Below are 15,964 nucleotides of genomic sequence, written 5' to 3'. Positions count from 1 at the left end.
AATTGTTCATATTGTTCTATCTGTTTTGAATTTGAATGATATACAGTCATGGTCAAAAGTTTACATACACTTGTAAAGAACATAATGTCATGGCTGTCTTGAGTTTCCAATCATTTCTACAACTCTTATTTTTTTGTGATAGAGTGATCGGAGCACATACTTGTTGGTCACAAAAAAACATTCATGAAGTTTGGTTCTTTTATGAATTTATTATGGGTCTACTGAAAATGTGACCAAATCTGCTGGGTCAAAAGTATACATACAGCAATGTTAATATTTGCTTACATCATACTTGCCAACCTTGACACCTCCGATTTCGGGAGGTGGGGGTGGGGGCGTGGTCGGGGGTGGGGCGGGGCGTGGTTGGGGGCGTGGTTAAGAGGGGAGGAGTATATTGACAGCTAGAATTCACCAAGTCAAGTATTTCATATATATATATATATATATATATATATATATATATATATATATATATGCCGTCCCTATATATATATATATATATATATATATATATATATATATATATATATATATATATATATATATATATATATATATAGGGATATATATATATATATATATATATATATATATATATAGGGAAAAATCAATTATTTCAAATATGTTTATGTTAATGTATAATTCTATGGCTGGATGTAATAAGGAGTCACGAAAAAATACAAATAAAAATACAATTAATTTTGATGTTTTTAGCAAAATATAGTAAAAATGTATTTAGTTTTTTTTTTTTTAAATTAATAAATATATTTATTTTTAGGTAAGATAAACATAATAATACAATTTATCTCTAGTCTGGATGATTTAGTTTTTGTCACCCTGTTGTCCTCCCGTCATGAAAAAAGGCTGTCCTCACTCAGGTCCGCATGGAGCTGGAGGGGGCGTGGCTTCCAGCTCCGGCTGAAAATCGGGAGATTTTCGGGAGAATATTTGTTCCGGGAGTTTTTCGGGAGAGGCGCTGAATTTCGGGAGTCTCCCGGAAAATTCGGGAGGGTTGGCAAGTATGGCTTACATGTCCCTTGGCAAGTTTCACTGCAATAAGGCGCTTTTGGTAGCCATCCACAAGCTTCTGCTTGAATTTTTGACCACTCCTCTTGACAAAATTAGTGCAGTTCAGCTAAATGTGTTGGTTTTCTGACATGGACTTGTTTCTTCAGCATTGTCCACACGTCTAAGTCAGGACTTTTCTAAAACCTTAATTCTAGCCTGATTTAGCCATTCCTTTACCACTTTTGACGTGTGTTTAGGGTCATTGTCCTGTTGGAACACCCAACTGTGCCCAAGACCCAACCTCCAGCCTGATGATTTTAGGTTGTCCTGAAAAATTTGGAGGTAATCCTCATTTTTCATTGTCCCATTTACTCTCTGTAAAGCACCAGTTCCATTGGCAGCAAAACAGGCCCAGAGCATAATACTACCACCACCATGCTTGACAGTATACATGGTGTTCCTGGGATTAAAGGCCTCACCTTTTCTCCTCCAAACATATTGTTGGGTATTGTGGCCAAACAGCTCGATTTGTGATTCATCTGACCACAGAACTTTCCTCCAGAAGGTCTTATCTTTGTCCATGTGATGTCAGATGAAACAAACCCAGCAGATTTGGTCACATTTTCAGTAGACCCATAATAAATTCATAAAAGAACCAAACTTCATGAATGTTTTTTTGTGACCAACAAGTATGTGCTCCAATCACTCTATCACAAAAAAATAAATAAAGGAGTTGTAGAAATGATTGGAAACTCAAGACAGCCATGACATTATGTTCTTTACAAGTGTATGTAGACTCCCATATCAAACCAGCCAATTTGATGGTCTTCAGACATTTCAGAAGCAAAAAGATATCAAGTTGTCAGAATAAGAAGATTAAATGGAATATGGTTCACCAGAGCGGATGTCTGGCACATAATCATCTGAGAGCCACAGCGAGCTTAGAACAAGGATACATGTATGATGATTTAGTGCACAGCCTTTGCCTTTACATCAACACATAATCCTTGTCTTTATCGGGTCTTTTGAGCTTGACACTACTAAAGGTGACATGTATACTTATTGTGCGTACTGCACATACCGCAGTCATCAATCAATATTTATTCTATTTGAAGCAAAACATGCATCTATTGGACGTCTTCGTTCCTCTTTTAACACACCAATTTGTTCACATACGGTGGAGGGACCTGACCCAGACTTTCAATTTCATTAGGAAACAAAGCCGGCTTTTGGCGTATAGCCGTGCTCAGGTTCACGGGATAAAAAAAAAAAGGAAAAGTCAGAGGACAAGAGCGGCGTGGCAGACTGCGAGGTAATTTGCGCTGAGAGATTGATGGGGTGGTGCTGTCGAAGTCCAACTAACAGTTTCTTTTACTGAGTGGAAGAGGGAAGAGGTGACTTTGCCAGAACGTATTTGTCTACCGCTGTCACTTACAGGACCAAGCTCTCCTTCCCTGGTATATTTCCTTTGATCGGGTAATTGAACAGAAGTCATCCGAGTAGTGAATCCTACCTTGAGAACATCTTCATCAGTGGAGCTGCACTCTGTGTATTGAGACACATCAGTGACCAGGCCATCCTCTTCCACGGCAACCGTCCTTACGGGGACCGCCACCCTCTTTCCGGTCAGAACTGCTGTGTTCAGGATCTCCGTGTCCTACAATCAAAGCAATCCAACAATACAGTTTTGGCTTAATGTAAAATATAACAAGTGAAATAATAAAATGTGTAATGTACAGACGACTGGCGCTACACAGTCCATCCATCCATCCATCCATCTTCTTCCGCTTATCCGAGGTCGGGTCGCGGGGGCAGCAGCCTAAGCAGGGAAGCCCAGACTTCCCTTTCCCAAACCACTTCGTCCAGCTCCTCCCGGGGGATCCCGAGGCGTTCCCAGGCTAGCCGGGAGACATAGTCTTCCCAACGTGTCCTGGGTCTTCACCGTGGCCTCCTACCGGTCGGACGTGCCCTAAACACCTCTCGAGGGAGGCGATCGGGTGGCATCCTGACCAGATGCCCGAACCACCTCATCTGGCTCCTCTCGATGTGGAGGAGCAGCGGCTTTACTTTGAGCTCCCCACGGATGGCAGAGCTTCTCACCCTATCTCTAAGGGAGAGCCCCGCCACCCGGCGGAGGAAACTCATTTCGGCCGCTTGTACCCGTGATCTTGTCCTTTCGGTCATAACCCAAAGCTCATGACCATAGGTGAGGATGGGAACGTAGATCGACCGGTAAATTGAGAGCTTTGCCTTCCGGCTCAGCTCCTTCTTCACCACAACGGATCGATACAGCGTCCGCATTACTGAAGACGCCGCACCGATCCGCCTGTCGATCTCACGATCCACTCTTCCCTCACTCGTGAACAAGACTCCGAGGTACTTGAACTCCTCCACTTGGGGCAGGGTCTCCTCCCCAACCCGGAGATCGCACTCCACCCTTTTACGGGCGAGAACCATGGACTCGGACTTGGAGGTGCTGATTCTCATCCCAGTCGCTTCACACTCGGCTGCGAACCGATCCAGCGAGAGCTGAAGATCCTGGCCAGATGAAGCCATCAGGACCACATCATCTGCAAAAAGCAGGGACCTAATCCTGCAGCCACCAAACCGGATCCCCTCAACGCCTTGACTGGGCCTAGAAATTCTGTCCATAAAAGTTATGGAATCGGTGAAAAACGGCAGCCTTGGTGGAGTCCAACCCTCACTAGAAACGTGTCCGACTTACTGCCGGCAATGCGGACTAAGCTCTGACACTGATCATACAGGGAGCGGACCGCCAAAATCAGACAGTCCGATACCCCATTATGGGGTATCGGACTGCTACACAGTATGACTACAAAACAGAATTTACAAGTGTTCCCTGTACGATCAGTGTCATAGCTTGGTCAGCATCGCCGGCAGTAAGTTGGACCCGTTTCCAGTGAGGGTTGGACTCCGCCAAGGCTGCCCTTTGTCACCGATTCTGTTCATAACTTTTATGGACAGAGTTTCTAGGCGCAGTCAAGGCGTTGAGGGTATCTGGTTTGGTGGCTGCAGGATTAGGTCTCTGCTTTTTGCAGATGATGTGGTCCTGATGGCTTCATCTGGCCAGGATCTTCATCTCTCACTGGATCGGTTTGCAGCCGAGTGTGAAGCGACTGGGATGAGAATCAGCACCTCCAAGTCCGAGTCCATGGTTCTCGCCCGGAAAAGGGTGGAGTGCCATCTCCGGGTTGGGGAGGAGATCTTGCCCTAAGTGGAGGAATTCAAGTACCTCGGAGTCTTGTTCACGAGTGAGGGAAGAGTGGATCGTGAGATCGGCAGGCGGATCGGTGCGGCGTCTTCAGTAATGCGGACGCTGTATCGATCCGTTGTCATACCTGCCAACTACTCCGGTTTTCCCGTAATTAGTACGGTTTTCATCAACCTATTCCGGGTTACGGTTGATAAAAAATACGGTTTTTCATTAATTAAATTATTATTATTTTTTTAAAGTTTTATTCACGAAATCGCGTAACAACAATGACAATCGACACTGCTTCCCGTAACTTCCTATCGAGCCATTCCGAATGCCATGCGCGAGGCTATTTATAGCACCGCTGCCAAGCACGAGGCACCAGTTGCCATTGTTTCCAAACGAGCGAACGATCATGGAATCAGCCAGAGAAAAATCGCAAACGAGTCTTAAACCGAAAAGAAAACTGCAGTCATTCCGTGAAGAATATTCAAAAGCCTATCCGGGAATAATTATCCGTTCCAAAAAGGGTGAAAACTACGCCAATTGCACCTTGTGCAGACAAGATTTTTCGATCGGACACGGAGGAATTAGCGATGTAAAAGACCACGTTGGGACAAAAAAACACAAGTCTAATGCCACAAAAAGGTAATGACACCAATGTTATCTATTGGAATTGTTTAGTACTGTTATACTGTTAAAAGTGTTTATACTATTTATGCTTTCAAGTCCAAGTTGAAGAAATCTTGTTAAATGTTGACAGCATAACTACCAAAATACAGAAGTATGTCTTTAATATTTTTGCAGTGCTATTTCTGTTGAAAAGTTAAAATTATTACATTAGAGATGTGATGTGCCACTTTTCAAGTGTCTGATGGCTTAAATTAATTTTCATAAATTTTTCATATTTTGAATTCTTTTGAAAGGCTTACAAAAAAACTACATTTGAATTGCAATTCCATGCTATTGACAGGACTATTAATTTTAATGAAGTTAGCTTACCATGTTTACAGTATGATAATTGTGATAGAAATGTGAATTTTAGGCACATAATATTTTTTTTACAATTGAACAAGGCAGTAGATTATACAAGCTTGGACAGAAAGTTAATGACACCAATTTTTTTTTAAATGGAATTGTTTAGTACTGTTTTACCATTTGTTTACTGTAAAAAGTGTTTATACTGTTTATACTTTCAATTAACAAATTGAAGTCTTGTGAAAGGTTGACAGGATAACTGGCATTAACTGTCAAAATAATTGCAAACTATTGAAGTTAGCTTACAGAATAAACATGTCAATCAACCCATATGATTTTTGCTGTAATATTTTTGTTTTGAAAAGTCACTGTGACTGATAGGAAAGTGATGGTTTTAGCAACATTTTAACCTGTCTGAATGCTAATAATCATTTTGCTTCGGGGGGCGAACCTGAACCCCCCACCAGGACTTTGTCCTGGACCTACCAGGGCCTGCGGCCCCTGGACCCTGGCTTCTAGGTTTTTCTGATTTCAAAAGTTGGCAGGTATGCGTTGTGGTGAAGAAGGAGCTGAGCCGGAAGGCAAAGCTCTCGATTTACCGGTCGATCTACGTTCCCATCCTCACCTATGGTCATGAGCTTTGGGTTATGACCGAAAGGACAAGATCACGGGTACAAGCGGCCGAAATTGGTTTGCTCTCCCTTAGAGATAGGGTGAGAAGCTCTGTCATCCGGGAGGGGCTCAGAGTAAAGCCGCTGCTCCTCCACATTAAGAGGAGCCAGATGAGGTGGTTCGGGCATCTGGTCAGGATGCCACCCGAACGCCTCCCTAGGGAGGTGTTTCGGGCACGTCCGACCGGTAGAAGGCCACGGGGAAGACCGTTGGGAAGACTATGTCTCCTGGGAACGCGTCTGGATCCCCCGGGAGAAGCTGGACGAAGTGGCTGGGGACAGGGAAGTCTGGGCTTCCCTGCTTAGGCTGCTGCCCCCGCGACCTGACCTCGGATAAGCGGAAGAAGATGGATGGATGAATTTACATGTGGAAGATTCAAATTCACATTTAAAGCAGTAAGACTCTAACCTGACTCTCACCAGATCCTTGTAATTCGCTGAGCTCCACACAAGCATCTGGGATCGATGGCAATGCAAACTTCTTCCAGATAGCAAAAAATAATGAAGAAATCAGGATCGCCGGGCGGGGTTTCATAGATGTGACGTAGCACCGAAGCGACTGTTTGATTCAAACAACAATGACATTGATTCTGCTATTGCAACTGTTTGGTCGAATCTATCGAACATTAATTCTTAAAAAAATTAACAGAGAATGGTTTTGAAGGCATTTATTGGTGGCAAGTATGTTTTGGTTCTTCTTCCGACCGGGTTTGGATTTCCCAGCGTTGCTCTCATCAGCGTGACAGGTTGATTTCGATGTGAGTGGTTGAAGTAGCACGTCATTCAAGATAACGGACAAGTGGTTTATCCAATCACATACAATGTTTTTTTTTTTTTACAAGGCCCCGCCTTCTGAAATACATCTCCTATTGAGAACTCCCAGATCCTTGTGTGAAGCTCAGTGAACTACAAGGATCTGGCGAGTCAAGTTAGTAAGACTCCTGAGTCGATATGGCCTAAAATCCATATTGGGATATACATTGCAGCCGCCTGCAATTACACCATATATCACGACAAATAATTAGTTATGTAAATGATTCCCGTATTTTTCGGCTTTTTTTCCTAAGCTTCAAACTATGCGGCTTACAAAATGGTGCGGATAATGTATGGATTTTTCTTCGTTAACAGCCATATTGTTTTGTATTTAACAAATAGTTTTCAACACTGAAAACTCATTTTATTTGTTTATTTTGTTTATAATGTCTATTTTCTGCTGGATCTACTCTCTATTTTATGCTGCAGCTGTTACATATACTGTAATATTGTACATGGTAATTGTTATATATTGTATGTATTATATACAAATATAATGTAATATAATATATCAGTATATATCATACTGTATATATAATATATAATTATTACATATGTTATATTTTATATTGCTGCTACAGTACATTTTTTGTCTACTTTATACCTGCATTATCCTTTCCATCCTTACACTTTCCATCCTTTGTAACTGAGCTACTGTGTCGAACAATTTCCCTTGTGGATCATTAAAGTTTGTGTAAGTCTATTTGTTGTTTGTGCTATGGCACCATTGGGTGAGTTCGCTCACAGCAGATGCTGCGGGTTTAAAATGCACTTCCTGTTTCGTGCCTTGAACCGGAAGTATATTGCGTTTCATTTACGTACAGCGTTCCTGCTCAAAATAATTATTTATTCGACACTCCAAGCAAGTTTTGAAAGTTTTACAATATAACTGTGGAGGTTGCCCTCCAGGGGGTTCTTCTGACCACCAAACATTGACATGAAAGCCCGAATCAGGGTTACAACACGGTTTATTTTGCAGTAATTCAGCAGGTTGCTTTCCAGCAATTGTCTTTTGTGTCTGTGTCAGACTCGCTCTCGCTCCAGTTCCCACTACTTCTCTCCTCCCGGCTGCTGCTAATAAAGGGCGACAGGTGATTAGATGACAAGGCCCACCTGAGCCATCTACGCACCTGTCGCTGTCTTCGAGGCCGGCCCTGGCACACCCTGTTCCGCTGCAGGCCCGCAGGCCACGCCCCCTCCACAATAACAAACAATTCCTACTTACTAAACCGTCCCATGTGTAATATATGTAGGAATGTTTTCATGCATATTTTTGCACGTTATTGTAATCAAGCTAGCGTTGTCAGCATATTAACAAGTGTCTGTGTTAGTATTATTCATTTACAATGGCATTTTTTTGTATTGTTTCAGTTCAGTAAATTCACCAAAAGTCACCAAAATGTGGGGTATATTTGCGGCATATGGTCCGGTGCGACTAATATACATATTACATATATATATGTAGTATATATGTATATATATATATATATACATATATAATATATATATATATATATATATATATATATATATATATATATATATATATATATATATATATATATATATATATATATATATATATATATATACACATATTTATTTCTCAAATTTTGCGGATGCGGCTTAAATCCCGGTGCACGCTGTAGCCCGCAAAGTACAGTATAGAACCAATTCAAGACCGGTTAAAAGGCCCCTAATATGACGTATGCAGTAGCATATTGTGTCATTGCCAGTTGTATTACTTTCTTAAAAATATAATTAATACACCTGCTAATCTAATGAACTGTTATTATCTGGTTACTTTCCTAACATGGTTATTATTCTGTTGTTTGCCTATGGTACTTTACATTAGTTTTGAGCGATACTACAAATGTGGGTATCGATCCATTACCAAATAGTTACAAAGGCCATATTGATGGTACGAATACTACTTGCCTTGGATTGAAAGACTTATCTTACTTGCAAAGCAGTTTTCTTGCCTGTCCTTCCGCATCCTATCCGGGCTCCAGTACTCTAGAATGCCTTACCGGTAACAGTTAGAGATGCTACCTCAGTAGAAGCATTTAAGTCCCATCTTAAAACTCATTTGTATACGCTCGCCTTTAAATAGACCCCCCTTTTAGACCAGTTGATCTGCCGTCTCTTTTCTGCTTTGCCCCCCTCACCTGCGTGGAGAGGTTATTAAAAGTGTTCAGATGTGGGATCTGAACCAAGGATGTCGTTGTGGTTTGTGTAGCCCTTTGAGACACTTGTAATTTAGGGCTATATAAATAAACATTGATTGATTGATTGATGGATATTAGGTGACCACAGATGAGCGCTAGCTGTTCAAAGTCGGGACCCGGGGTGGACCACTCATCTGTGCATCAGTCTCTGCGCTGCTGACTTGTCTCCACTCATGACCCCCTGCTGGCCCCACTATGGACTGGACTCTCACACTAATAACTAGATCCACTCGACGGTCATTGCACCGGTCGCCCAAGGTGCGGGGTCCCCACGTCTGCGGTCCCCTTCAAGATTTCCCATTGTAATTGTTGCGTCGAGCAGCTCTTCCTCCCAGGAAATCTAATTTACTGGTCAATCCCAAATTCTTTCGATGACATATATGCTGAGTAAGAAGGACCATCAAGACAGAATAGGAATATTATCAAGTTTTACTGAAATTTCAGGAGACCAGCCCACACCAATACATTCATATCGGCTACTCGAGTTGATCTCCCACTCAAACGGAAGAGCCAACTTCTTGCACACAAAGAAAACCCCCATCTCTCACTCTCGCAACACTGATAAGGCAAAAAGGGGGGGATGTATTCACATTCCAATGTTTAAGACACTAAACAGACCTATGAAGACAAAGAGAAACTGGTAGAATATACAAAGGAAAAGTACTAGCTGATCTAAACATGGCTATGAATAAAGAAATATTGTGCTGCTGACTTGTCTCCACTCATGACACCCTGCTGGCCCCACTATGGACTGGACTCTCACACTATTAACTAGATCCACTCGACGGTCATTTCCCCGGTCGCCCAAGGTGTGGGGTCCCCACATTTGCGGTCCCCTTCAAGATTTCTCATTGTAATTGTTGCGTCGAGCAGCTCTTCCTCCCAGGAAATCTAAGTTTCTGGTCAATCCCAAGTTCGTTCGATGACATATATGCTGAGTAAGAAGGACCATCAAGACAGAATAGGAATATTATCAAGTTTTACTGAAATTTCAGGAGACCAGCCCACACCAATACATTCATATCGGCTACTCGAGTTGATCTCCCACTCAAACGGAAGAGCCAACTTCTTGCACACAAAGAAAACCCCCATCTCTCCCTCTCGCAACACTGATAAGGCAACAAGGGGGGGATGTATTCACATTCCAATGTTTAAGACACTAAACAGACCTATGAAGACAAAGAGAAACTGGTAGAATATACAAAGGAAAAGTACTAGGTGATCTAAACATGGCTATGAATAAAGAAATATTGTGCTGCTGACTTGTCTCCACTCATGACACCCTGCTGGCCCCACTATGGACTGGACTCTCACACTATTAACTAGATCCACTCGACGGTCATTTCCCCGGTCGCCCAAGGTGCGGGGTCCCCACATTTGCGGTCCCCTTCAAGATTTCTCATTGTAATTGTTGCGTCGAGCAGCTCTTCCTCCCAGGAAATCTAAGTTACTGGTCAATCCCAAGTTCGTTCGATGACATATATGCTGAGTAAGAAGGACCATCAAGACAGAATAGGAATATTATCAAGTTTTACTGAAATTTCAGGAGACCAGCCCACACCAATACATTCATATCGGCTACTCGAGTTGATCTCCCACTCAAACGGAAGAGCCAACTTCTTGCACACAAAGAAAACCCCCATCTCTCCCTCTCGCAACACTGATAAGGCAACAAGGGGGGGATGTATTCACATTCCAATGTTTAAGACACTAAACAGACCTATGAAGACAAAGAGAAACTGGTAGAATATACAAAGGAAAAGTACTAGCTGATCTAAACATGGCTATGAATAAAGAAATATTGTGCTGCTGACTTGTCTCCACTCATGACACCCTGCTGGCCCCACTATGGACTGGACTCTCACACTAATAACTAGATCCACTCGACGGTCATTTCCCCGGTCGCCCAAGGTGCGGGGTCCCCACATTTGCGGTCCCCTTCAAGATTTCTCATTGTAATTGTTGCGTCGAGCAGCTCTTCCTCCCAGGAAATCTAAGTTACTGGTCAATCCCAAGTTCGTTCGATGATATATATGCTGAGTAAGAAAGACCATCAAGATAGAATAGGAATATTATCAAGTTTTACTGAAATTTCAGGAGACCAGCCCACACCAATGCATTCATATCGGCTACTCGAGTTGATCTCCCACTCAAACGGAAGAGACAACTTCTTGCACACAAAGAAAACCCCCATCTCTCCCTGTCGCAACACTGATAAGGCAAAAAGGGGGGGATGTATTCACATTCCACTGTTTAAGACACTAAACAGACCTATGAAGACAAAGAGAAACTGGTAGAATATACAAAGGAAAAGTACTAGATGGTCTAAACATGGCTATGAATAAAGAAATAACTCTTAAACATATATGCATTCTCCACATATCCCATTGGATTGAGTTTTTTTCAATGCCCTGATGTGGGATCTGAGCCGAAGATGTCGTTGTGGCTTGTGCAGTCCTTTGAGATACTTGTGATTTAGGGATATATAAATAAACTTTGATTGATTGATTGATTGATTGATTGATTGATCCTGCGGGAACACAATCCTCGCTACAACGCATTTGAAGTTGAAGTGCTGACATGAATGAACCTTCACATGATATTCCAATTTTGAGTTCCACCTGTATTCCTTTGTGGTTTCCAGGAAATTTTAATTTCTGGCTCAAAGTTAACACTCCAAGGTAATTGCTTATCTCAGTATCACTAATTATACATGCGTGACACATATGCTTTTGTGCATCCATGAATGCCCAGATTGACACAGATGGGTGTGTTGTCTTTGCTGTGTTAAATCCCACTATAGCAAATAAAGTTCAAGTAATTGTGTGGCGTATGTGAGTCTGCGTGTGTGCGTGAGTGAGCGCACACGTGTGCATGATAGTATGAGAGCGTTGGAGCGTATCCCGGTCGGGCCTGTGAATGATCAGTTAAATTCGCCCAGAGGACAGAATAAAGCAGATGGATGCATGTCTCTCGACTGTAAAACTGGTCTAAATGAGGCAGAAATAACTTGTCTTATTTCTTTGAAGCCTTTCACTGTCATTGCATTACGCAGTACTGTATATTCTGGACCATAGGGCGCACCGGATTATAAGGCGCATTGCAGATGAGCGGGTCTATTCGTGAAAAAACCGTCCAACCGGAACTCTCTAATAACTAAAGTTAGAATTATGTAAACCCACTACACTGGTAGTTTTTAGCGCTTCCGTAGCGAGATATAAGTTAGAACTTTACGCTACTTTATATTAGAAATGGCAACAACAGAGGGTGAATGTCCCATAACAAGAAGATAGTGAAAAGGAAGAAGCTTATCAACCACGGTATCGTCACGGACTACAGTGGCGGACGTGCGCAAATTCTCAGGACTTATTCAGATCTCAAATACACATCAGCAGGTACCAGAAGGTAAGAAAAGTTGGTTTTGCATAATATTGTGAAACAAAATGCCAGATAATATGTCTGTCATTTTGCGGTCCTTATACACACACCATAGTAATACTTGTATCTCTGACTACGGAAGCCGTAATGGGCCAACAATCAATCAAGCGGTGCGGCTTCAAAGTCGTACTAAAACATTTTGACAGATTTTTTGAGCTCCGTGTGTAATGTTCTTTATTTTCAATTCAACATTTAAGTTTTGGTGTTGTTTACCGGCGGCATATTGCAGTCTCCACGTATCTCTTATGTGTGACTGCCATCTACTGGTCACACTTATCGTTACACCATGTAATGTAACCAAATAAAATTGCTTCGAGGTCGGTAAGCAACCAGAATTATTATTATTAGGTGCACCGGGTTGTAAGGTGCACTGTCGATTTTTGAGAAAATGAAAGGATTTTAATCAATCAATCAAAGTTTATTTATGTAGCCCTCAATCACAAGTGTCTCAAAGGGCTGCACAAGCCACAACGACATCCTCAGCTCAGACCCCACATCAGGGCAAGAAAAAACTCAACCCAATATCCCTCAAGGCCCCTGCAACATGTAAGTTTCTGCCTACTCACCATTATTAGAGGGGCCAGGCCAATAAAGTCTCTCTGTGTGGTGTAGATCCTCATAGCTCCCTCGGTCTTGGCAGCGCCTTTGGACGAGAGCTCCAGCTTCCATATGATCACCTGACTGTCCACAGGACTGCTAAGTTCATCAACCTCAAAATCCATTTGAAGCACCTCCAGATGACTGCCTTCATGTCTGGGGTGGAAGAAAATGATTTGTTTAGATATGAAAGGGCATTGAATCTAAATTGAAATGTTGCGACTTCTTTTCTTCCTTTTAGCCGCTGAGAAGGTAGCAAATGGGTAATTTCGAGCTTGATGACACGCTTAAACAGAGACGCTGAGAAACAGATGGCATTTTGTGGTGAATTTATTTAAATACTTCGCTATTACAGCAATCAAACAATAGATTGGATAAAGCAGTGATGGGCCTTCTCTGCTGGCCTTGTCACGGCGCATGCGCAGTTCCGCATTTCTTCTGCTGCAAGCTCTGCCGGCGCCTCGGCTCACAGCGCGCCAGGACACGCCCCTGCTCGCTCTGCCCGCAACGTGGCCATGCGCCGGCAAGGCTGCAGACAATCAGCAATCCTCTGGGACTGATGAAGGCGAGCAGTATAAAGACCAGCGTACCCGAAGATCCGGCACCGGAAACGTAGTTAACTCTTCGTCGTAAGCATCCCGTCTCTGGCTTCCCTCCCACGTACTTGCTCTCTCTCTGTGTCTTCCAAGTTCCCGTGTCTGATGTCCTTTGTGTTTCCCGCAGTGCTTTCCCTGTCTCCCGCGATCAAGCTGTGTGCCTCGACTCCCTTTTGGATTCCGGACTGCCTCCCTCGATCCTCGACCCCCTGCTTAGACACAGATCTCCTACACCCTGTTGTAGCCCCCTGATTTCCTGCCTGTCTCAGAGACACTCGAGCCTGCCTTTCCCCTCCGGGTCTTCAGCCTCTCGCTCAACACTCCCAGTAACACACTCATTAATTCCTACACATAGTCTCACACTATACACCCCCCTCGGATTTTTGTCCCACTCCATACCTATGTGTAGATATTGTAAATATATATAATAAATACATACAGCTACTACGCCCCCTTGTGGTCTGTGCCGTCTACCCCCCTGGTACATAACAAGCCTAACATAAATCATTATCATAATTCGATAAAAGTTAATTGTATTTTTTTTTTTTTCCTAAATATATACAAGTGTTCATCATATTCTTTTCATGTCATATTAGGCTCCATTGTTGCTGTTTTTACGTAAGAACTTTTATCCAGAATTCAGCTAACTTTAATCAATTGAAAAAAAAAGTGACAATTGTAAATATTTTGTATTTTATAAATGCTATTAGCTTATCTTATATTTTGTATACTTATTCATATCTATTGAAGTTTAGGTAAATGTTCTGTTTGTAATCATTTTAATTACACATTTGATAGAATGCATACATATTGATAAACATATTGATATACATGTTATATTTTTTTAAATAAAAAACAGTCCTGTTTTAATTCAAAATGTTTAGGACTGAAAAAAAGAGTATGTGTGTGTTGTGCTTCAATCGGTTAAAGATTTTTTGGGGATTTTTTTTTGGAAGGTGGAGGTGTGGATTGGTGTCCCCAGGTACTCACTTTGCCTAGGGCCCCCAAATACCTTGAAACGAGCCAGGATAGAACGTGTAAATAACCGACTGTAGTCAAGAGTGATGATTGTCGAATGTCAGTGTGAAATTCTGTAAGAAATTGATGGCAATCTTATTGATCACCGGGCATTTTCTGGTCTTTTTGATTTATGCGCACTGTAATAAATCAAAGACATGTTATTAATCATTCATTTACATGCACATGTTGATGTTATGGAAATGCAGGCTGCATTATACGAAGTCTCTGTCCTGGGGAGAAACTGGATTTTTCATTTGTGCGGAAAAAAAAAAAGTTTTGTAAAAACTCATTAAAGTCAACAAATCACTTTAAAATGACTCAATAGTGGTCTGTGGGTGTAAAATGTAAAATAGGTGGAGGAATATGATAGGATGACCTTGCTGTCGCGACACACTGACATAATCGATGTTTGCATTCAGGATCGATCAATATTCATCACTCATTTTAAGAAAATATAGGAAAACCATGATTATAGATAATCTGCTTTAAATGGGTCTGCTGTGGTGGGATTTTGCGACGTCCTTTTAACCCCAAAAAACAGTTCTCCTATTATACGGACTTATATGAAAATTTAATTTCTCAACATTTGCTTTTAAATAGTCTCAGTAGTGATGATGAGCACAGACTGCACACAATTAGTCACACTTTTTTAGAGGACCCAGGAAGCAATCTGGGTTATTATAGTATGTCTTCCTCAAGCATTGTGTATACATGTATTATATTAAATATTGGATAAACCCTCTGCACTGTTGATAAACCATGGTTACTCTCAGAATGGCAAACATTTAATACACATACAGTTTCAACCTGCACTAATGCATTTTTTTGGTATTAGGATTTGAAGTATGAAGAATAATGCAATAGAGACTTTTTGAGATCTTTATGAAGCAGAGATCTAGGCGGACAAAGACGGGTGCACCTTGGCTCCCAGGAGTCACTGATAGCTATAGTACAGGGGTCAGCAACCCGCGGCTCTAGAGCCGCATCTGCTCTTTAGCGCCGCCCTAGTGGCTCCTGGACCTCTTTCAGAGATGTGCAAAAATGGAAAAAGATGGAAGAAAAAAGTATAAATAAATTATATATATATATATATATATATATATATATATATATATATAATTTTGTTCTGTAGTAGAAAAACATGACACAAACCTTCCTAATTGTTAAAAATCTCCCTTTATCTTAAACTTGCTTCAGTTATGCGAGTATTTGGCATGCACCGACTAATTTCAGCGATCCTAGAGCTCATCGTAGTTTGTTTACATGTACAACTTTCTCCGACGCTGCCACAGAAAGACGTGTTTTCATGCCACTCCTCCTTTGTCTCATTTTGTCCACCAAACTTTTTATGCTGTGCGTGAATGCACAACGGTGAGTGTGGAGGTTGCCCCCAATGGGTTC

The 15,964-nt window shown here is 41.8% G+C and overlaps 1 protein-coding gene across 2 annotated transcripts in view; it reads right to left on the bottom strand.

Annotated features, from left to right (window-relative positions):
• LOC133623098 (transmembrane protein 132D) overlaps positions 1 to 15,964 on the bottom strand; it is a 132,405-nt gene that overhangs the window by 25,633 nt on the left and 90,808 nt on the right. For both annotated transcript variants that reach the window (XM_061986088.1, XM_061986089.1), the window contains 2 exons: positions 12,917 to 13,103; positions 2,522 to 2,665 (listed from right to left, as the gene is read on the bottom strand). In XM_061986088.1, coding sequence (XP_061842072.1) covers positions 2,522 to 2,665; positions 12,917 to 13,103 — 331 coding nt within the window. The remainder of the gene's footprint in view (positions 1 to 2,521; positions 2,666 to 12,916; positions 13,104 to 15,964) is intronic.

Source organism: Nerophis lumbriciformis, linkage group LG12 (assembly GCF_033978685.3).
Source record: "Nerophis lumbriciformis linkage group LG12, RoL_Nlum_v2.1, whole genome shotgun sequence".
In the NCBI taxonomy this organism is placed as follows: Eukaryota; Metazoa; Chordata; class Actinopteri; order Syngnathiformes; family Syngnathidae; genus Nerophis; species Nerophis lumbriciformis.
The sequence above is the reverse complement of the archived record's forward strand: the minus strand, read 5'-3'. Positions and strand labels throughout refer to the sequence as shown.